The sequence below is a fragment of the Fusarium pseudograminearum genome, chromosome 2, assembly GCF_000303195.2.
Source record: "Fusarium pseudograminearum CS3096 chromosome 2, whole genome shotgun sequence".
Classification (NCBI taxonomy): domain Eukaryota; kingdom Fungi; phylum Ascomycota; class Sordariomycetes; order Hypocreales; family Nectriaceae; genus Fusarium; species Fusarium pseudograminearum.
Genome location: NC_031952.1, coordinates 6,187,264 through 6,207,830, shown reverse-complemented (window position 1 = coordinate 6,207,830; position 20,567 = coordinate 6,187,264). Strand labels below are relative to the sequence as shown.

Sequence of the window (20,567 nt, the reverse complement as noted above, 5' to 3'; positions counted from 1 at the left end):
TGATAAAGCATTGAGCCAAGACGGTACTTGAAAACAGGCTATAAACTATTGCATCGCTTACAACCATAGGGTAACATACAGAAGATGTCAGATAAGATCGAATTTGAGTGAACCTGTCAAACATTCTTTCCCGATAAACCCTATGCAATGTCCTTGACATCGCTCCACTGGTATATGATATGCCTCTCACCCAAAGCCTCCTTCAACACAATTAGCAAATCATCAATGCTGCCCAAGAACTTGAGATATAAAGTCACAGCCACACAGTAGCGTCGATGGTCCTCATCCTGTACTAGCTTCGCAGTCAAGATGATATCGTTACTCTGAGATTCTACCAGATCCATTGCTCGTCGTATCAGTGGTGCTGGTAAGCGCTCGGGGAGAGGAGAACCTGTCCGCAATGCCTGTTCGATAACGGCGAGAACGGCCATGATGTCACCAATGGACCGGTCATCTAGAATACCTGCGACATGGGTAAGACGGTCTTGAAGCTCCTTTGGTAGTGTCGATGCGAGGTTCAGAAGACCACCCAACGCCTGGTTCATGAACTGGCACTGTTCTTTGGTGCGATGGAGAACTTGTTGATCAAATGGTCCGAAGCTCAGCTCGCCTTTCAGCAGGGCAATAGATGGGCTTAAAGCAAGTAGAACCTCCGCGACTTCGATAGAGACATTTTCGGCGACGGAAGCTAAAGCTCTGTTCTTATCAGTACGCCCCCAATGTGATATCAGCAGGGCATAGTGATCTGATAAGCTGCGCACAGAGTTCGCAAGTGTGTTGCATACGTGTGTCGTCCCGGACGGCGGACTCGGGAATAGCTGCACAATGAACGCTGCTACGAAGCCAAGTAGAACGGTGACAACGCGCTTCCAGAATGCTTCGTAGCCTTTCCCTGGTAGACCATACTGCACTATGTGATCATGATCCCAGCTGAACCCAATGACCAGGGCGAAGGTTGCACCGGCCATGATAGTAGCGAACTGGAATGACGGAGGGAGATAGAGGCGCCACCAAAGAAGAGGAACAATTGCAACACCCGTGGCTGCTGCCATGCCGTATGGATTGCCGATACCACTGCCTGCGCCGACATACCAAGTGACCATACCGATGAGACCTCCAACGATGGTTCCAATTGTCCGAGAAATAAGGGAAAAGGTGAAATCGGCCAAGTATACGAGAAGCACCGTTTGGGCACTGATAACAGCCCAGATACCCTTTTCTCGGTAGAAAAAGCCTGCACTACTTGGGATGACAGCTGGTATTCCTGTCGCCACTGTAACGACTACCATTCTTAGGGCATACATACCAGCTGGATTGGTGAGCCAGTTGTAGGTTGCCATGAGCACCCGGCTAAATTTGTTCCGTCTTGCTGAATATCCTTTGTAACCTCTACCAACCTCGAGTCGTCTTTTTGTTTCTTTGGTTTCCTCGTCAAATGTATCGGCCTCCATTAATTTGTCTGGATCTTCCTCCGCTGCGATATCGTGACCAGGATAGGTGAGCTGACCGTGGAATAGCCAGGAAATGGCATATTGCAGGCGGGAGGGAACCCATATGCGACCACGGGTGCGTTTCTCTGAAAGGCTAAGAATGTACTCAAGAAGTTTCTCAACAGAAGTTGCCCAACTGAGAATGCGTTCCTCGACAACCATTGCAATGACCATACTCGGTAGGAATGGCCTATCAATTCCTTGTATAGGTTTCAGCTTGCCATTGGCGTCGAACACCTCTGCGTGGGCTTCGAGAACACCCTTTGTCGTGTTGACAGCGCATGCCTCTCTAGCTATTCGCGATCGTTCTATCAGATCGCGAAGGCTGTTTTTCAACTCAGCGAAGCGTTCAGGTGAGGTCTTTCTAAACCAGCGACAAGAGTTGACAGCCTGAACGTAATCAGCCGCAAGATTGACTGCCTGGCGCCCAATCTCAGCGACTTCAGCTGTCGTCTCCAACAGTGTATCCCTCGTCTTGGATCGCAACTCCGATGCCTCGGGTCTTTCGAAAGCACTCATAAGCGTCACGGTCTCTTGTCTCTGCCGACGACCGATATGGTACTTCTCCTGCTCGCCCACGGGTTCAAGACGACCTTCAGCTTCAGCCTTTCTGTGCTCATCTTCTTTCTCCCGTCCACGCACTCGACCTATCTGGAAGTCGATAAGATAAAGGCTGGTATACATGACTCTTCTGACACGTTCGTGTAGACCCTTAATATCGTCTGCGCCCCACAAACCGCGTGAAAAGTCAAGAGGGAGAAATGCGATGGCTGGTTGTCCTGCTTTGAAGGCTGAAATCAACCCAGTTCTGCTTCCTTGAAGTTCAGCCACTGGGCTACTGACACCTTGAAGACCTTTTCTTGTTGCCACAATTCCTTGGTTCGACATACGAATCAGCCTTTCGAGACCGCTAAGAACCACATGGGACGTTGAGTGAGGGAATAAGAAGAGGCAACACACCAATCCAATTCCAATTCCGACAGCGCCAGGTTTCACCAAAACTGATGCGATATCGCCTTTGAAGGTTGGGATTGAAGGGCCAAAGAGGAGGAATATGTCCGTAACGATGGTACCAAAGATTTGGAGGACGACTGTTTTCGGATTCGCACAACGCAACCTCGCCAATGCGTAGATAAAGAGGCACCCCATACTGAAGAATACCGCCGTGATTCTCGCATCGAGCAAAAATCCATCATGGATCAAAATCTGCGCCTCCCAAGCTGCCGGCTGTCCTGTTCGCTGTGCACTCTGCACTGCTTGTCTTTTCAACTGCTGTAGTAAAGCCTGCGTTTCAGCCGCCGGCCTCGTCGCGAATGCTGCCTTCATTGTCAAAAGGCCCCAGCACCAGGCCAAGCACATGCCGAGCAGAAGCGACAATGCACCGAGGAGGTAGATGAAGACGATACTGGCGGGTGGTACGGCAAAGAGCAGAATTGCTCCGAGGAAAGTGGCCTGGCCGAGGTTTGTGAGCGCTGGATGAATGAAGACGAGGAGCATCATGGCCCAGATTGCGATCCAGCACCGGAAGAAGACCTTCAGGTCATGTGTGTTGAAGTGGTTTAGCCATGGCGGAATTTTACGTTTCTGAGGCGGTCCTGGTGTTTCGGTCTGAGTATCTGAAGACTCATTTGAGGAAGCCATTGTTCACAATTGCTCAATTGTTGTCTCCGGGTTCTCGCGGATGATGGATCTTCTGAGAGAATTCCCTTCTGCTGATGCCCGAAGAATCCGAGGCAAGAAATTAGCTTCCTTCAGCTATGACGTGGTATACGGGGTTGGTGGAAGTGAATTTGAGACTAGCCTGTCGTTAGTGGTTGGGGCTTGCCGAAGCTGCAAACGATGAGACCAGTTGTTGCTGGATAGTGACATTTGAACGTTGGTCTATAGAGGAGCAGTCCATTGATGTCTGTTTGTTCTTTTGTCAACAATTTGTGAGTATACAGGGTAACATATGGGAATGTGTAGCCATGTTCTTCATGGGTATAAAGTCAACGCATCTCCCAATCTAGCATGAACAATGGAAACTTGACAATAATAGCCCATCATATCAATTTTCGGATGCCTTACACGTGAAATTTTCGGGAACTGTATCCTTAACAATAGGTAAGCGTTGCCTCGAACGTCTACCCCGCCCTCAGAGGTTGCAAGTGTGAGAGACAAAATTAGTAGGCCAGGTTATCATAATTAGACGAGACCTCTTGGACTGTTTATTTTTGTACACCAAGCTTGGCAGGCCAACTAATCCCAGCCCGCCCTGACGATCTGTATTATACCGCAATGGCAATCTCCTCATGTAAACAGTAACACTATCCAATGGGAAAAGGTAGCGCGTCCCATAGATTAGAAGCAGGAGCCCCCGCCTCGCGCCACCAACATATATGAGTCACAGTGTCTTTCACAGCGTACAAGGGTTCTATAAAAGCCTGGTGGTGCTTTGATTCAGTCAATGTCATGTTGCAAACAAAAACCTCTCCCAAACCTCTTCCAAACCTCAGTCCTTCGAAATCATTTCCTATAATTCCTTATTCTCTCAACTACTACAACTTCATTTCAAGACAAAGATATGTCATCTCTTCGAGAATTAGACCTCACGGGAAAAGTCGCTGTCATCAGTGGAGGTTCCCGTGGTATCGGCCGTGCCATTGCTTTTAATCTCGCATCTCGAGGATGTTCTATTCTTGGAACATGTACCAGTGATGCAAGTGTTAAATCCCTGTCGACTGGTCTCAACGACGAGATCACAGAGCGTGTTTACAAGGCATCGTCACGAAACCGACCAGACAGTCAAAAGATAAGCGGAGTCATTGCCGATATCTTCTCGGATCATTGCGCAAAGACAATTGCGGATGCACTCAAGGACAACTTCAATGGCCGGGTTGACATTTTCGTCAATTCCGCTTGTGATCCAATGCCTGGTATTATAGGCGACATGGGCGCTGATGAGATACAACGAAGCCTGATGGGCAACATCCAAACCCCAGTCTTGATAGTTGAAGAGCTTGTCCGAAGAAAGTATTTCCAGCCCAACAGCCGCATCATCTACATATCCTCTGTTCGCTCGCGTCTCCCATGGGCTGATCAACTCATGTACGCAACCGGTAAATCTGCCGGCGAATCACTATGCCGAACATGGTCCCAAGCCTTTGGTGGAAAAGACGAGCGATATTCATTCATGGCCGGCACGACGGCTAATGCTGTTACAGCTGGCTTGACGCAGACGGATGCTGTTATGAATTGTGGACCAGAGGTCGTTCAGAGATTTCAAGACGAGTTCTTTCCGTTGCAGAGCATGCCACAATTTGGACAGCCTGAGGATGTGGCAGATGTTGTAGGGATGCTTTGTGGACATGATGGAAGATGGATCACGGGGTCTGTTATTAGTGCCAGTGGAGGCTGTATCAAGATCGGATAATATCACAAGGAACTAGAAATTTGGGCATACTCGGTGGTTTATTTATCCATCACTCAGTACGAGACTAGCTAGACTACCTACCTATCCAATCGTATGTCCTCAAAGGAGCGCGGACAACTGGCGACGATTTAATCTCCATGCGCAGAAACTTCATCTGAAGTCACCATGGACTGACTGCCTTCGGTTGAGACAACCTTTCGTAAACTTAGTCCCTACTGTTCATCATCGCTAACCTAGGGTTCTGGAGGCAGAATCTCATAGTCGCTACAGTACTCGTCAATCCCGGCATAAATTTCCTTGACATGATCAATATCCAGGAAGCCCGCCTTGATCAAGTTCAGGACGATTCTCTCCACGTACCGTTGACTACAGTCTACCTTTCTGGTAGAACGCGGTACACTGGTAGTACAAATACTGTCCATAGCTGCATCAAGAACATCAAGAGGGACACTTGCGACTTTGAAGTAAACGGCTTTCGTGTCGGCGGTCCTTCGATACCTACTCGAAACCATGAGATAAGACCGACCTTGGTCACATCCTTTCCAAGCTTCATAGCTCTTCTAGATATGCTTGCTGGGATTGTAGATGCAAAAACTCCAAGGCGGGGATCGATCAGAGCCAATGAGGTTCAATGCCACAAGGAACTGAACTTTGGGTTGGCCTTTCGCTTGAGTCTCTACTGGGATATCATCCTGAGTGATGAGAGAGTCCACATCTGAGGCAATCATGTCTTGAGCGACATCTGCCGTGTTTGAGGAAGAACAGCTAGAAAGGGAAGACATTTTGTCAGTGATTTGCATCACGTGCGCGAAAAAGGATTGGTTTGGCAATGCTCGGAGTTCACTTGGTCCTGTGCAGATACGTTCCTTGGGGTTCAGTTGCTGATGATGGAAAATGGGATAAGTTTGTTGTGGCTAACGACTCCATGGAGTGCCCTTTTATACGGATTGAGAACAATAAGAGTAGTTGGATAACATTCACTCGTGTCTTCGCCACCCATCATGTTCACCTTTTGGGAACATGCCACAGCACGATCAAGTGCTATGTTCTAGCCAAGACCACTGTGAGACTGTGGTGTAAGAACGAGCAGAACAACCATTCATTTCTGAAAGGGAGCGATCTTTTAACGTATAAAAGCAGTATTTAATCAAATGAAAGAAACACTCCAGAAAACAACCAATTATTATTTGTTACCACTAATGTTGTGTAGGAACAGGCCACCATTGTTCTTGACCTTTTTAACGGCCAGGGTAGAAAGCAGTGACTAAATTAGACAAAATGCCACCTTATCTTATGTCAACTTACCATTACACATACTCCAAAATGAATATGGAGATGACGACTGCAGCCAGTGTTGATGTCTTCATGGATTGATGGGTGCTTGTGCTCTTCTTAAAGATCCCAAAGCTTAGTCAACCTTTCTGTTATATCAACCTTTTTGGGGGAAAGTAGCCGGTCGGAGCCGCTGGAAGCATGTGGTCAATACTCCGTGAATCTTACGTAGTGAGTTATTTTTGTCCGATGTGGGGAACAAAGTCAGTCCATGTCACCGTCTTTCAACACCAACACCAAAGCATTCTAGCTGGTTGATGACAGATATCAAAAATGGCGACTACGATACAAGAGCCTATCGAGCCTATCACCGCTGATCAGCACTCTGAGGACGAAAACGAGTTTCAGACATCTGATTTCGACTCGTCGACATTGTCATCTAGTTCAACGAGTCTAAACACGAGCATCTATCAGCATGCTTTTGAGAACGGACGACGGGTAAGCCGGCTGATCCTTTAATGTCCGATAACAGGCTAACCGACGGCTAGTATCATCAATACCGTCATGGAACGTATGGATCCATCGCATGATTGCTTGTCATCCGACTGACATTGACAGATATCCAATCCCAAACGACGATGCAGAGCAGAACCGCGACGATATGAAGCACGCCATGATGCTGGAACTCACCAAGTAAGAAATGGATCTGAGTAATAATCGCAGTCTAACAGTTTTAGTGGTAATCTTTACTTCTCGCCAATTGCCGATTATCCTCAAAAGATCATCGACCTTGCCACCGGAACTGGCATCTGGGCCATTGATAGTAAGACATCGCCGTTCATTATTGGAAGCGAAATCTAATGTCATAGTCGCCGATAAATTCCCCAGTGCTTCAGTTGTGGGAGTTGATCTTAGCCCCATTCAGCCATCCTGGGTCCCTCCCAATCTGAAATTCCTTGTCGACGATATCGAAGATGAGTGGATACACGGTGATGACTATGACTTTGTGCACATGCGCTGTATCAGCCCGTGGCTAAAAGACGAAGTCAAGGTTCTCCGCCAAGCTCATGAGTAGGAATAACTTCTTTTGTCTACTTAAAGTAATTATTTATTGACCGCTGTACAGACACATGAAGCCAGGAGCTTGGATCGAAATCCAAGAGCTCGACGCGCGCGCAAACTGTGACGACGGCTCTCTTCCTAAAGACGCTCCATTGGCAAAGTTCTTCGACACGGCAGCTACAGCAGTAGCAAGCTTCGGTATGAAATTTCGCGCGGGCGAGAATCTGCGTGAGCCACTCGAAAAGGCCGGTTTTGTCAATGTGAGCTGTAAAGTTCTCAAAGTCCCGATTGGAACATGGGCAAAGGTAACCAACGAAAAACACCCGATTATGGGACTCTGGTTGATGCTGACTGTGTGTAACTAGGACAAGAAACTTCGCCTTATCGGCCTCTACCTCAAGACTGCAGTCAGCGACATGTTTGGAGCCATGGCTGCCAAGCCGCTACGCAAGGTTATGGGTCCAGATGAGATTGAACTATTTTTGATCGACGCGCGAAAGGATTTGAACAATATGAACTATCATGCGTATGAGAACTATTACTTCTGGATGGGGCAGAAACCTGAATAAGATATTGACTTGAGAAGAGTATCTGGTCTTGTGTACGGAGGATAACTATGAATAGGTCAGAAAGACAGAAAGAATACTTTGTTATGTTTTACTATCGGCTTGTGGATAGCTACTTGAAACTCTAAAGCAACTTGTAAATGCTGGAGATATTGCTTGTTGTACAACATCACAAGTGTATGTGGTTTGCATGACATTGGTGGCTGGACTTTGATATCAGCAACTCAGTCATGAGAGTCCAGACCCATGTCTCCTCACACACTAAACCCGATTAATAGGTGACACGCGAAACGTTAAGCGATTGCAACTCTGTCCCATCCATCATTGGTTCGTACTCTGGTCAGCCAAGCCGAATCTGTTCTAAGCCCCCCACAAGCAGCCTTCTTTGTCGTACCGTCCCAAGCCCCTTGGTTCCCCTCACCAAAAATCCCTTTCCAGTGTTGGTTTGAGCCCATTTTCGACTCTTGTCACCAACAAACCTGAGCTGATCCTCCCGTGTACAGTTCGGGCTTACTGTGACATATCCTGTCGACTGACCATACCAAGACAATGTCCGACCAGCCTGCGACTGTCGCTGCTCCCACGGCCCGGTCCGACCTAGCGTCGGCCGTTGAGTCGGCTCCGGCGCCGCAGCCAGAGTTAGTTCCCGCCGCTGATCCACAGGTGAGCGAAAAGCCAATATCCGTTTCATCATGAAACAAAACGTACCCATAGACAGGCACTGACAGCCGCTGGAAGGATGGCGACGAGAGTGAAACTGATTCTGCTGTTGGTGATGATGCGTGAGACATGCCGATTGCCCCCTCTTGGCTGCATCTGCTTACTGTTGCTTCAAGCGCGAGCTCTACTGCTTCCATCACGTCGAGCATTCTCGAGTACCGCACTATCCAGGGTCGTACATTTCACAGTGATAAACACCCTACCGAGTACTTCACTCCCAACGATGAGCAACAGTCTGCCTCGATTGACATCAAGTAAGTGACTGTATGTAGAAAAATGAAATATTGCTGACGTTGGACAGCCATCAGGCCTTGACGCTGCTTTTGGGCGGAAAGCTCTTCCTTGCACCCATCAAGCCCAACGTGCAGGTATGCGCATGCATCCTTGGTCATATGACATGGTTTACTTATAGCGATTAGAGAGTACTTGATGTTGGTACCGGAACTGGTAAGTCTTGTAGTGGATAAACCCAACACAGCTAACATCTCATAGGTATCTGGGCCATGTAAGCTTGTCGCCCTGCGTATCCCGCTCGTGTACTGACCTCTCATAGCGACTTTGCAGACGAGTACCCTGAAGCTGAAGTCATTGGCTCTGACTTGTCTCCAATTCAACCTACGTAAGATCCTCATCTTCCTTGTATGTTGACCTTCACTTACACTTGCCAGTTGGGTCCCTCCCAATGTTAAGTTTGAGATCGACGACGCCTCGCTCCGCTGGACGTGGGATAACAACACCTTTGACTTCATCCATATCCGCTACCTCTTCGGCGCCATTAAGGACTGGACTTCTCTTTTCCAAGAGGCCTATCGCTGCTGTGCTGCCGATGGCTGGATCCAATCTGGCGAAGCCGACGTGCATATTCGCAGTGATGACGGCACCACCGACGATATCGACTGCCTAAAGATATGGGCGAAACTATTCACCGAGGGAGGTAAATTGCTCGGTAACTCGTTCTTCGTCCAAGAGGGAGATCTGCAGGAAAAGGGAATTCATGAGGCTGGTTTTACCGATATCAAGAGCATTGAATACAAGGTAAGGTTGGCGCTGAATGTTTGAGAATACCTTGCTGACTCGTGATGCAGTTCCCTATTGGTGGATGGCCAAAGGACCCTGAGTTGAGGGAAGTCGGAAACTTTGTCCGCGCCACGCTTGAGAACGACCTCGAGGGTATGGTACCGTGCTCCAAGATTCGTCGTACTTCTTCTAACAACGTTCCAGGTTACACCCTCCTCCTTTGGAAGACAATTCTGCAATGGCCCGACGACGAGTACCAAGTCTTTCTCATGGAGATGCGCAAGTTCCTCCGAAACCGCAAGGTTCATCCTTACATGACTGTTCGATACGTCTATGGCCGCAAGGCGGAGGAATCCTAAGTTCAATCATAGCAATACAAAGGCAACAGATGATAGGTAGAAAGTAAACTGTCGTTTACCGTTCAGCGGGCATTAAATATACGTCGCCCAAATGAATTGTGGTTTATACGTTGGGAGGGCATTTGCTAGATATATTAACTCATGTCGATTATATTGTGCTGCTGTATATATTAGTGATGTCTGGATAATCAACAAGAGTCTTTAATCTTTTGGTCAATAAGCTTAAATGATAGGAAAGCGATTGATAGAGTAATATTGATGTGGCGGCATGCCTTAGCCTGCTGTTGTTTAATTCCAGGGAGATGCACGTTGGAGGTACCGGGCGGGCGTCGAAAACGCGGTGTGGAGCTGAGATGACCTTACAGGTTGGCCACAACAAAGCAAACATATATCAGGTGAGTGCCGTGAAATGCCTCATGGAGGCCTCAGACTACTACCATTCTCATTACGCTGGGATCCTCCCAGAGCCGAAGCAAACAACTTCAGATGCGACGGCAAACTCGTTACTGAGATCAATGACTTGCAGTTCACGAGTAAGATGAGGTCATAATCGGTTGACTTTACTTCAATGACTGAGTCTGTTATGTATATATACAGAGTCGTCATGGCTTTCAGATGACTTTAATGCGTGAAATATCCGTATATCCCGGTAACCCCCACCCCAAAGCGATCTCTTGCGCTAAGAAAATCAAGCTTTTCCCTCATCGATCATCATGGCTTCCCTCGATCGCTATTGGTCCGTTCGTAACTTTAGCAAAAACGGAGCAGGGGATCTGTCTCACTTTCACTGCCATGATTCTTTGCATATTGCTGACTACTACAAGCTCTAGACGAGTCATCGAGGTTTTGATACCTCTACAAGGGAGGGCCTTGTGGTCTCACCATGATCAGATCCAGTTAGCTGGGTGATAACTCGAGGCTGTGTAACTCTTTGTAATTTGTGGCTATCAGAGCTGCAATCTCAATATGTACGAATCCAGTAATCCGGTGATAGCGCGAGGGCGAAAGAAGTACTCCACGGGCCAAAGAAACAAAATGCCCTCCCTCAACCTTATTTTTTGTTTCTCTCTCCTGCATCCTGTCCAGCATTTCGTGCCGTGTATCCTTTCTAGCCTTGCCTCGTCCTTCGTCCTTTCACCGACAAGATGTATCGCCCACCTATAAACTTTCTGACATTGCACTGTAAGGTATTGGTCCGCGATGATATTTGACATGTGATTGCTAATTTCTGAGCCGCGTAGATGCATACATCATCTTCATGGGCTTGATGGCCCTGCCCATCCTGTATCCTTATGGCAATATGGCTGCTATTGATGCATGGTTTTTTGGGGCCAGCGCATCTACCGAGTCGGGTTTAAACACGTTCGTCCCTTCGTTCCGCAATGCGATATATGTTACTAATGGTCATCCGTTTGAAGTATCGATGTGAAGGATCTCAAGACGTATCAGCAGCTTTATATCTACTTTATTCCTATACTTACCAACTTGGGATTTATCAACATCATTGTTGTTATCGTGCGTCTTCACTGGTTTAAAAGACATCTGAGGCGTCTTGGTAGGTTTTGTTTGTTTATGACTGTGCTGAATCAGGCTGACTGTCAGACATAGCACCGCAAATGCTCGACGGCGAACAAAACAATGATGTCGAAGATGCCTATAACGAATCGAACCTAAAGACTGACACAACTGGGAAGTCAACTACCGACGGACCCAGCATAGCTACGGGGACTCCAAATGAGACTACAGATCCAAATGACAAGCAGCCGAATCGGGAGAGGTTCGCGACTCGTACCACAACGATCTCTTTCGACGTGTCTACAGAGGCACACACAGGAAACACGGCTCTGTATATCCCAGGTCCTAGAGCCCGCGACCGTGGTAAGTGTGGTATCGTGGTCGCACACCTCTTCAAACACAGCTGACGAATAAGGACAACCTATCGTTGCAAGGATAGATGGCGATGACAGACACGATGACTCCGACGACGGCAAGTCCCACCTACAGGCTCCTTGTTGCCCTCGATAATAACGTACAGTAGATAGGATCAAACCCGTCAACAGTGCAACGTCTAACAACGCGTCATCTTCGATGCGCCGTCGTCGCCTGAGCAATGATGGTCTCCAAATCACCGCCTCTAAATCCATCGACCGTGTAGCAAATGTCGCCGCGTCCCTCCTCCTTCTCGGCTCAGAGACAGCACCTCGTCCTCGCTCAGTGAATTCGACTTCAATCCAACAGCCTGCTCTCAACGATATTCCTCAGCTGTCACGCCAGGCTACAATCGGACGGAACTCTCATTTCAAAAACTTGACAGAGCACGATCGGGAAGTTCTTGGTGGTATTGAATACAGGACTCTAAAGTTGCTGCTCAAGATCGTTACTTGTTAGTAGGGTCATTTTAGACATATGAGGCGAACATACTGACTAGGATTCAAGGTTACTTCTTTGGACTTCACCTTTTCGGCGCAATTTGTCTTGTTGGTTGGATTCATACCGCAGACTCCAAGTATACCGATATCCTAGCCGCAGCTGCTCAGGACAAGACGTGGTGGCAAGTGAATTCGGATTACCTTGAGCCTTGAAGCAAACACTGACACTTGATACTAGGGGATTCTATTCCGCCCAATCTATGATGGACAATCTTGGGTTTACCCTTACACCTGACTCGATGATCTCTTTCCGCGACGCCAAATGGCCTATGATTCTCATGAGCTTTCTAGCGTTTGCTGGAAACACACTCTATCCAGTCTTCCTCCGCCTGACCATCTGGATCATGTCCAAGATCACCCCCAAGACCTCCCCTACGCAGGAATCTCTCACCTTCCTCCTTAACCACCCTCGACGATGTTACACTCTCCTTTTCCCCAGCGGCCCAACGTGGATTCTCTTCAGCATCATCTTCGCCCTCAACTTTATCGACATCCTGCTCATCATCCTCCTCGACTTGAAAAACGCTGAAGTGGCATCTCTTCCTCTATCCGCTCGAATCCCCGCGGCCATATTCCAAGCTGCTTCGGCCCGCCACACGGGCACAGCATCGTTCAACCTCGCAAACGTCAGCCCCGCTGTCCAGTTGAGTCTTTTGATTATGATGTATATCGCCGTCTTTCCTATTGCTATCAGTATCCGTGCGTCCAATGCGTACGAGGAAAAGTCGCTCGGGCTCTGGGACCATGAAGAGTCGCTGAATGAACAAAACGGAAAGTCGTACCTTTTAACACATATGAAGAACCAGCTTGGCTTTGATCTTTGGTATATATTTTTGGGGACGTTTTGTATATGTATCGCTGAACAGACGAGGATCGCCGATGTTAAGGATCCTGTAAGTCGATGCTCATTCAATCATTGTCTCTTTATTTTGACATCAGTGCTAACATGGATGATTAGGCATTTTCCGTGTTTTCAATTCTCTTCGAAGTTACGTCTGCCTAGTGAGTAATCCCTGCAGCCTGTCGTATTGCCCGCTTCTGACATATGTTCCAGTGGTAATGTTGGTCTGAGCCTTGGCTATCCGACTGTGAGCTTCTCGCTATGCGGAAAGTTCGGCGTCTTTGGAAAGGTTGTTATCTGTTTCATGATGATCCGCGGCCGTCATCGTGGTCTTCCCTATGCTCTTGACCGAGCTATTATGCTCCCTTCTTCTCAGAGCCCGGAGAAAAGTAGATAAAGTTCCCCAAAGACTGGTTGTTAATGGCATCGTTATGGACGGTGGTTTAAGACAGGTCCTCTGCAGGGCGAAGTGTATTGGAACGCACCAGCGCAAATAACAAGGGCACGATGTCCTCAACATGGCTACTACGTTAGTATTCAAAGAGCTATTACACGCCCAAGGAAAGCTGGTGCGAGAGACATTAGATGAGACAAATGATAGACAAAGTTATAGAGGGTTACTACATCCGTCACTAGGGTCAATAGATGATTGGCTCCGTATTCAAGAGTTGTGCCATCTTCTTCTCACCAAGGTGTATTGTTGGTAATGTCTATCTTGTCATTTGGATGCGTCACAGCGCCTTCGCCCTTGGATTGGTTGGCTCGGAAAGTAAGCAAATTAATTGGTGGCCATCACTCACCGAGTCAAATCCTTTCAGTGCGCTTACATAGTAGTTTAGAGGCAACCCTAGCGCTATCAGGCGATTTAGAGCACTATAAATGGCTGGGTCGGACTCCAAGTCCCCTGATTCGTTAGAGTCGTTGTGTAACCATGCAAATCGAGTTCCAAAACTACTACAAACTATGAAATAATCAATAGGATTCGATTTATGAGTCAATTACTTACTATACGTCAGCATCTACTATACTGTGACATTCATCGGCGTGACAGGTTCTGATCTCCATACAGACGCCGTCTTTGCCTTTTCAGAATAATAAGTAGAATGGATTATTTTACAACAGCCATGGCTGATACATATACATCCCGAGTACTTCCCTGACTTTATCTCTCGCATTTATCTCCCACTCATCTTAACAAATATTCATGATATCATATACCGATACCCATCAGCAACAATGACTGCAAACACCTTGTTCATGTCACCAGAGGAATTAGCCCGTATTCAAGCTACAGTTTGTGACAGGCTCAAGCAACGGAGAGATCAACAAGGTAGACCAAGAGAACAAAAAGACCCCAAAGCCCTAGTTGAACAAGCTGTTTCGGAATCCCTTATGCAAGACATCTCTTCTGCAGCATTTGGATTCGGCGTGTCTAGGAAAACCAAGGAAGCCATGCCGGCATACGGTATTGGTGCGCCGTACCTACCTTGCATCAAGACGCTGGATGATCTTGAACCAATGAAGCTAAAAGATCTACGAATGGAAATACATCATAGAGGTCTCTTCCTTTCCCTGCGCCGTATCTCACCCGTTGCTATCCTCGAGGCATCATCGTGGGCGGTCGTCCAGGACACGTCTTCTGATGATGTCGAGCGTATCGAGTTGTTCTTGCACAAATCTCAACATGGGTGCGACATTTTGGGCACCGCCTCCGAGTTTATTGTCAAAGAGCCATATTACACACTTAACAATCATGGAGAGTCTACTATACAAGTAAACCATCCGTCAGACATACTCATAACGGAAATAAGCGATAGCCCTGAGTCTTGGCGACAAGAACAACACGGCAAATCTGCATTTGAACCTCTTTCAGCTGAAGCATACAAGGAGAAAGGCAACCACGCTCTCTTGAAGAAAAAGGATTTCCCACTGTCCCATTTCTACTACACCCGCGGGTTGAAACTACTATCCGATAGCAAGTCTGACGAGACCCTACGGAACGATTTGTACCGAAACAGATCCTATGTCAACCTGAAACTTCAGAGATTCGACGAAGCAAAGTCCGATGCTTTGTCTTCTATTATATACGGCCAAAGAGGCGACCTCGAGAGTCTCAATGCAAAAGCCTATAATCGAGCAGGTCTAGCCGCTTACAGCCAGGGCGAGTTTTTACAAGCCAAAGCGTACTTTAAACAACAAAAGGAACTACAGCCTGAAGACCAACATGTGGCACTGCACCTTAGAAGGATCGATGCTAGACTTCGAGAGGCTACAGAAGGTGCCTATAACATGAGTAGGATCGTCAGCTCACTCATGAAAGCTGGAGGCAGGCCTGACGTTGCGTCGTTCGATGGACCTACTGAAATCAAGCCTAGCCTTGGCGCTGGCCGTGGTCTTTTTGCTACAAGAGACATAAGTCCAAATGAAATCATCATGTGTGAGAAGGCTTTCTGTGTGGCCTGGAGCCACGAGTCTGAGACATTCAGCGCGTTAGTATGCGATACGCGAGAAGACATTGTCATCAAAGTCTTTCCTGCAGGTTTACACAAAGCCGTTGTTCAAAGGCTACTCAACAACCCTTCCCAAGTTGAAAGGATTCTAGGTCTACACGGAGACTGCAAGGGCATTGGACAGAAGCTCATCGAGGTTGATCAAGTCCCCGTCATTGATGCCTTTCAAATACATGACATTGTTCAGCGCAACGCATTTGGGCTAGGCCAGCAGACAGAGGACGAAGACATCAGTAATGCCAGCACAGGTTTATGGGTTCGGGCATCATACATCAATCACTCATGTATACCCAACGCGAAGAAAGACTTGATCGGCGACCTTATTCTCTTTCGTGCTACGAGAAGGATAGCTTCTGGCGAGGAGATTACTCATGCATATGACGAGTCAACCAGTTATGAAGCAAGGCAGGCTGCTTTTTGCAGGACGTGGAATTTCGAGTGTCGGTGTCCGCTCTGTCTTGTGCAAATGAAAGAGAGCGACGCCTTACGGCGAATGAGAAATGAGGCTGAGGAGAGAGCAAATACGTTTGTGGAGAATAACGACCCAAGTTGTGCAAGTAAGTTACTGGTGATGAAAGGGAAGATGTTGCGAAAGGTATTGGATGAGACATATGATGATGAACGATATAGAGACCTGCCACGTCCGTCGCTGGCGGCAATAGATGAGTGGCTCCGTATATCCAGTTGTAGATAGTATTCAAGAGCTGTACTGTTTGAAACAAGCCCTTACTCATATCCCTATCTGCTAGAGAACGTGATTTCGTCCGCCCTGTTGCATCTGCGCCGCTGTCGGACCCTTCTAGGCCAATCCATGATCGGAGCAAAGATTCACCGTGAGCTTATTTCACATGCACCATCTCGGAGTTATTGGCCATTTCACACGGCCGTCTTACTCTCATGAAGTCAACAAGCCAATGAAATCCATACTTGAGGACAACTCATTTCGGCCGTTACTTGATTAGTATTTTTACGCATGTTCTAAACCTGATCAAGTTCATTTTAACGTTCTTCGAAAGGGTTACTACATTCGGTTGAATATCATGTAGTCGTAAACGCCAGCTCGAAAGGACTGCCATAAACGTAGTGGTCGAAGGATTCGTGCAGCCATTGCGATTCCAGACAAGTTAGCGCTGATCAGCTGTAGTCTAGGTACTTGGCAGTGCATCTCGAAAAAGGTCATCCGTACGTGTAATAATCAAGTAATATATGCCAGTGGTTGGTTGACAAATTGCAGGCAGTATTGACACCTGGGACGGCATAAACCTGTGAGTACTTTTGTCCCGTCTGATATCCCCAGATGCATCGACACAACCTATTCATTCAATCACTAGAGTTGATCAACAGGGCTGCTAGCGCTAGCTAAGCCACTAGGACTTTGTCCCTGGCTAATTTACGTCACCACTCATACAGAGTGGTGCAGCAGAGCCATCGCATGCTCGTTCTTGAGCTTTATTTCATAATGGTCAAGTTCCCTCCCTCTCAAAGTGAAGGCAGTATTTTCTCATCACTCTAGACCGATATACTATTTTCTCATCTTCGTAACAATAATTGGAAATAAACATGAGAAATCTGCAGCAGAATGCCAATGACAGGGAACACGCCACGGCTGGTTTCGATGTACCTCCACCATACACGTCTCCTATCAGTCCCACGCAAGCCAACAAGCCCTCTTTCTTCAAAGCTCTGAAATCCAGCTTCCGCTCGAAGCCTGATCCTCTCGTCTCAGCGCTATGCCACGCGACTATGCGTGGTGATGAACAACAGGTGTCGGGTCTCATCGCACAGGGCGCCAACGTCCACGGCCGCAATGATGATGGCAATACACCCCTCAAATGCGCTATTCTAAACGACCAAGCTGGAACTAGTCGCCTGCTCCTCTCTATGGGAGCAACCACAAACAAGGTACCTCCTCTTTTCAAGGCTGCGTCTATGGGGAGTTTGAACGTCTGCAAAATGTTACTTGACTCTGGCGAGGACGTAAATGAAGTTTCCAAAACTGGTGAGCCATGTTTTGTCGAAGTTGTGAATAAGGGGAATGTGGCAGGTGTGAGGTTCCTCTTGGAAAACGGTGCTAGAGCAGGTGCATCTACACTGGCCGGCGGAAGTGTTCTCGCGCAGGCTGTCAAGAAGGATCAAGTCGACGTTGTTCATGCATTGCTTGAACATGGAGCAGACGTCAACAGTCACGATGTCCACGGAAACTCAGTCTTGAACATAGCTATTCAGAATGGGAATGCGAAACTGGTGGGCCTGCTTCTGGAAAGAGGCGCACAAACTCAACCAGCCACTATCCTGTGCACGACGATCCTCGAGTACACCATCAACAAAAAGCGCTTAGACATTTTGAGACAGCTTGTAGCTGCCGGCGTTGATCTCGGACTTACAGATGCCCAGAATCAACCCGTCCTCATAAAGGTTATCAGGAATCCTCTTCTAAAGAAGGATGACAAGCTGGAAGTCATGCGAATGCTCATGGACAACGGCGCCGACTATGATGCCATCGACATAACCTTCGGTCTTCCCGCCATCTGTCACGCAGTGGAAACAGCCAGCCCTGAAATTGTCGAAGAACTACTGATCCGCGGTGCTGAGACCAAGGTACGCATGTTGGGGGGTCAAACAATGATAACATACTCCATTGATGTCAACCACCGCAATCACGTCAAAAGTCTGTTATCTTACGGTGTTGATGTGAACGAAGTAGACGGCTTGAACAGAACGCCGTTGATGCTGGCAATGTTGAGGCTTGACTTCAACATGGCCAAGCTATTCATGGATCATGGAGCTGATCCAATGGCGGATGTGAATGAGAGCGCAGTCAAGTTTATCAAGGCTTTGAAGAGAAGGGACTTTCTCGAAATACTTGGTCTCGCGGGAGAGCCTCGATTACAGCAGATCAGGGGCTTGTCGCAGGTTAGGGACTCGCCAGCAGGTCCTTCTACGACTGAAGAACATGCACCCGATGTCCCACCACCATCGTACGAGGTTGCTGCTGGAAAGGCTTGAAAGTCTGTAAATAACATGACTGTTGGTATCGCTAAGACCAGTCATTGGAACTTTAGCTGTGCAAATGTTCTATCTTGTTTCTAGATCGCTACGCTCTAATCTCAAAGAGAATGATCGCTATGGTAGATCTCAGTATCCAGAAATATCAGGCCATTCCGTCTCGATACCCTCTTTAATAATCATGTCCTGGAATTCCTTGAACAATTCCTTCTTTCCTTGCACGTCATGCGGTGCCAAATCCTGATCTAGACAATGAGCCGCTAACAAACCCGCGGCCTCACCAATATTCCACTCCACGGGATGTAATCTGTAGCATCCATTCGTAATATGGGTCGTGCCGATGTTCTTGGACGCAGCCAGCAGATTTGGTCTCTCCAGCGGGATCAGAGCTCCAAGGGGAATCTCGAAAGGACAACACGCCACGTCGATATAGTTGTCTCCCCCAGTGGATGGATGAAGATCGATGCGGTACATGCCCACACCTACACTATCGGGGTAGTGTACTGCACCTTTGGAGCCGCGGACGTCGAGGGAGAGGTCTTGCTCGACAATAGTTGTTACAGCTTTAATGCGGCGCGATTCTCGGACGTACGGTGCCATTGCCAGGCCATGTTCTGTACCAGTGATGTCGCCTCTCAATCGAAGACCTGGGTAGCCTGTGCCTTTGCCATCTGCGCGGGGACAGTCTGTCTGTAGATAATACAGCATACTGTAAGACAAAGATGCCGCTTCAGCGAGTCGCTCTTGTAGTTCGGTTTCAGAGACATCGATAATAGGTTTCTCGAAGTAGTCAATCATGGGCCAGTTCACAAGACAGATATCTGACTGATACGCCCCAGACGTAAAGTTGTCCTTGGCCGCAATGCGTCGGAATGTCCAGAGGTTCATGTCTCCGCCAGACTTTCGCTGGTCGGAGATGACCAACGCTGGATCATCATTGGGATTCGGTGTAAACTCTCGTTCCACGATCTCTAGGGTTCGAGGATGAGGCGCTTTAAGACCAAGAAGTGGTGCGCCCCAGAAGTCAGGGTGACATTTTCGCCAATGATCGTATTTCTCGGGCTTGGGTATGGTGTTGTCTTCTCCTTCGATGTGGTCAACGGCAAAACAGATAGAGACTGCTTGTGAGTTCTGAGGCTGTGCTTCTTCGGGTGCACTTGGTTCTCCCGTGTCTTTTCGTGACTCGAAGCCGGTAACGTAAGGAGTTTTTGACATGGGCAATAAATCCCCAAGTTCTGTCGCGTCAATAACATATTTCGCATCAACGGTAAAGTTGTCTGGTGTATCCAACTTTCGAAATGTTACAGACTGGACCACCTGTCCCAGCATATCACAAGAGACAGCCTTGACTCGTTTCTTGATGACCAGTAAACCACTGCCAATGAATGGCATCAGCATGGTTTCAATAACGGCCACTGCAACTCTCGGCTCATGGCAAAGCTTGCTGACATGTCCAGCACCGGGGTTCAACTGAGGTCTCCTCCTTGCATCTTCTGTAAGGGGATAATTATCGCGATAATATTGTCTGACACCATCTCTTAGAGCACGATACGAGCGCGTAACACCGAATTGCTCAACCCATGTATGTTCATCCGGCGGGACAGCTTGGCTTGTTAATTGACCTCCAAGCCATTCGTATTCTTCTGTCAATAAAACGCGACGACCTCTGCGAAGAGCACCGAGAGCTGCTGCGACACCTCCAAGACCGCCCCCAACAACGAGGATGTCTGTTGAAAATGACTTGGGACGCGTGTGGAGATGGGCTGTTTGCCAGGATGAGACAGGGTTTGAGGCCTGTGGCTGGTCGGGGTCAAGGTCACCCATGATGAGCTGGATGTGAGTGGGAAGATGAAGCGGTAAAGATCAATCAGTAAACTAGAAAT

At 47.9% G+C, this 20,567-nt stretch overlaps 9 protein-coding genes across 9 annotated transcripts; 6 read left to right on the top strand and 3 right to left on the bottom strand.

Annotated features, from left to right (window-relative positions):
• Positions 1 to 140: 140 nt before the first annotated feature.
• On the bottom strand, positions 141 to 3,131 carry FPSE_06644 (uncharacterized protein; the record flags this gene model as incomplete). The annotated part of the gene is made up of 1 exon (XM_009259762.1): positions 141 to 3,131. The coding sequence occupies one exon, from the start codon at positions 3,129 to 3,131 to the stop codon at positions 141 to 143; it is 2,991 nt and encodes a 996-aa protein (XP_009258037.1).
• Positions 3,132 to 4,053: 922 nt separating this feature from the next.
• On the top strand, positions 4,054 to 4,902 carry FPSE_06645 (uncharacterized protein; the record flags this gene model as incomplete). Its single annotated transcript, XM_009259763.1, has 1 exon — positions 4,054 to 4,902. One exon carries the CDS (start codon positions 4,054 to 4,056, stop codon positions 4,900 to 4,902), a length of 849 nt encoding a protein of 282 aa, XP_009258038.1.
• Positions 4,903 to 5,135: 233 nt separating this feature from the next.
• On the bottom strand, positions 5,136 to 5,684 carry FPSE_06646 (uncharacterized protein; the record flags this gene model as incomplete). Its single annotated transcript, XM_009259764.1, has 2 exons — positions 5,136 to 5,326; positions 5,498 to 5,684. The coding sequence occupies 2 exons, from the start codon at positions 5,682 to 5,684 to the stop codon at positions 5,136 to 5,138; spliced, it is 378 nt and encodes a 125-aa protein (XP_009258039.1).
• Positions 5,685 to 6,507: 823 nt separating this feature from the next.
• FPSE_06647 (uncharacterized protein) lies at positions 6,508 to 7,805 on the top strand (the record flags this gene model as incomplete). Its single annotated transcript, XM_009259765.1, has 7 exons — positions 6,508 to 6,672; positions 6,723 to 6,745; positions 6,793 to 6,867; positions 6,912 to 6,997; positions 7,044 to 7,245; positions 7,301 to 7,541; positions 7,602 to 7,805. The coding sequence occupies 7 exons, from the start codon at positions 6,508 to 6,510 to the stop codon at positions 7,803 to 7,805; spliced, it is 996 nt and encodes a 331-aa protein (XP_009258040.1).
• A 546-nt stretch (positions 7,806 to 8,351) lies between these two features.
• FPSE_06648 (uncharacterized protein) lies at positions 8,352 to 9,898 on the top strand (the record flags this gene model as incomplete). The annotated part of the gene is made up of 10 exons (XM_009259766.1): positions 8,352 to 8,465; positions 8,517 to 8,584; positions 8,639 to 8,776; positions 8,824 to 8,890; positions 8,942 to 8,969; positions 9,015 to 9,027; positions 9,076 to 9,141; positions 9,191 to 9,557; positions 9,608 to 9,692; positions 9,744 to 9,898. The coding sequence occupies 10 exons, from the start codon at positions 8,352 to 8,354 to the stop codon at positions 9,896 to 9,898; spliced, it is 1,101 nt and encodes a 366-aa protein (XP_009258041.1).
• A 1,145-nt stretch (positions 9,899 to 11,043) lies between these two features.
• Positions 11,044 to 13,565, top strand: FPSE_06649 (uncharacterized protein; the record flags this gene model as incomplete). Its single annotated transcript, XM_009259767.1, has 9 exons — positions 11,044 to 11,080; positions 11,140 to 11,260; positions 11,317 to 11,453; positions 11,507 to 11,776; positions 11,937 to 12,281; positions 12,335 to 12,446; positions 12,506 to 13,220; positions 13,286 to 13,329; positions 13,382 to 13,565. The coding sequence occupies 9 exons, from the start codon at positions 11,044 to 11,046 to the stop codon at positions 13,563 to 13,565; spliced, it is 1,965 nt and encodes a 654-aa protein (XP_009258042.1).
• An 839-nt stretch (positions 13,566 to 14,404) lies between these two features.
• On the top strand, positions 14,405 to 16,340 carry FPSE_06650 (uncharacterized protein; the record flags this gene model as incomplete). Its single annotated transcript, XM_009259768.1, has 2 exons — positions 14,405 to 16,235; positions 16,309 to 16,340. 2 exons carry the CDS (start codon positions 14,405 to 14,407, stop codon positions 16,338 to 16,340), a joined length of 1,863 nt encoding a protein of 620 aa, XP_009258043.1.
• An 898-nt stretch (positions 16,341 to 17,238) lies between these two features.
• On the top strand, positions 17,239 to 18,684 carry FPSE_06651 (uncharacterized protein; the record flags this gene model as incomplete). Its single annotated transcript, XM_009259769.1, has 1 exon — positions 17,239 to 18,684. The coding sequence occupies one exon, from the start codon at positions 17,239 to 17,241 to the stop codon at positions 18,682 to 18,684; it is 1,446 nt and encodes a 481-aa protein (XP_009258044.1).
• A 129-nt stretch (positions 18,685 to 18,813) lies between these two features.
• On the bottom strand, positions 18,814 to 20,508 carry FPSE_06652 (uncharacterized protein; the record flags this gene model as incomplete). The annotated part of the gene is made up of 1 exon (XM_009259770.1): positions 18,814 to 20,508. The coding sequence occupies one exon, from the start codon at positions 20,506 to 20,508 to the stop codon at positions 18,814 to 18,816; it is 1,695 nt and encodes a 564-aa protein (XP_009258045.1).
• Positions 20,509 to 20,567: the final 59 nt, after the last annotated feature.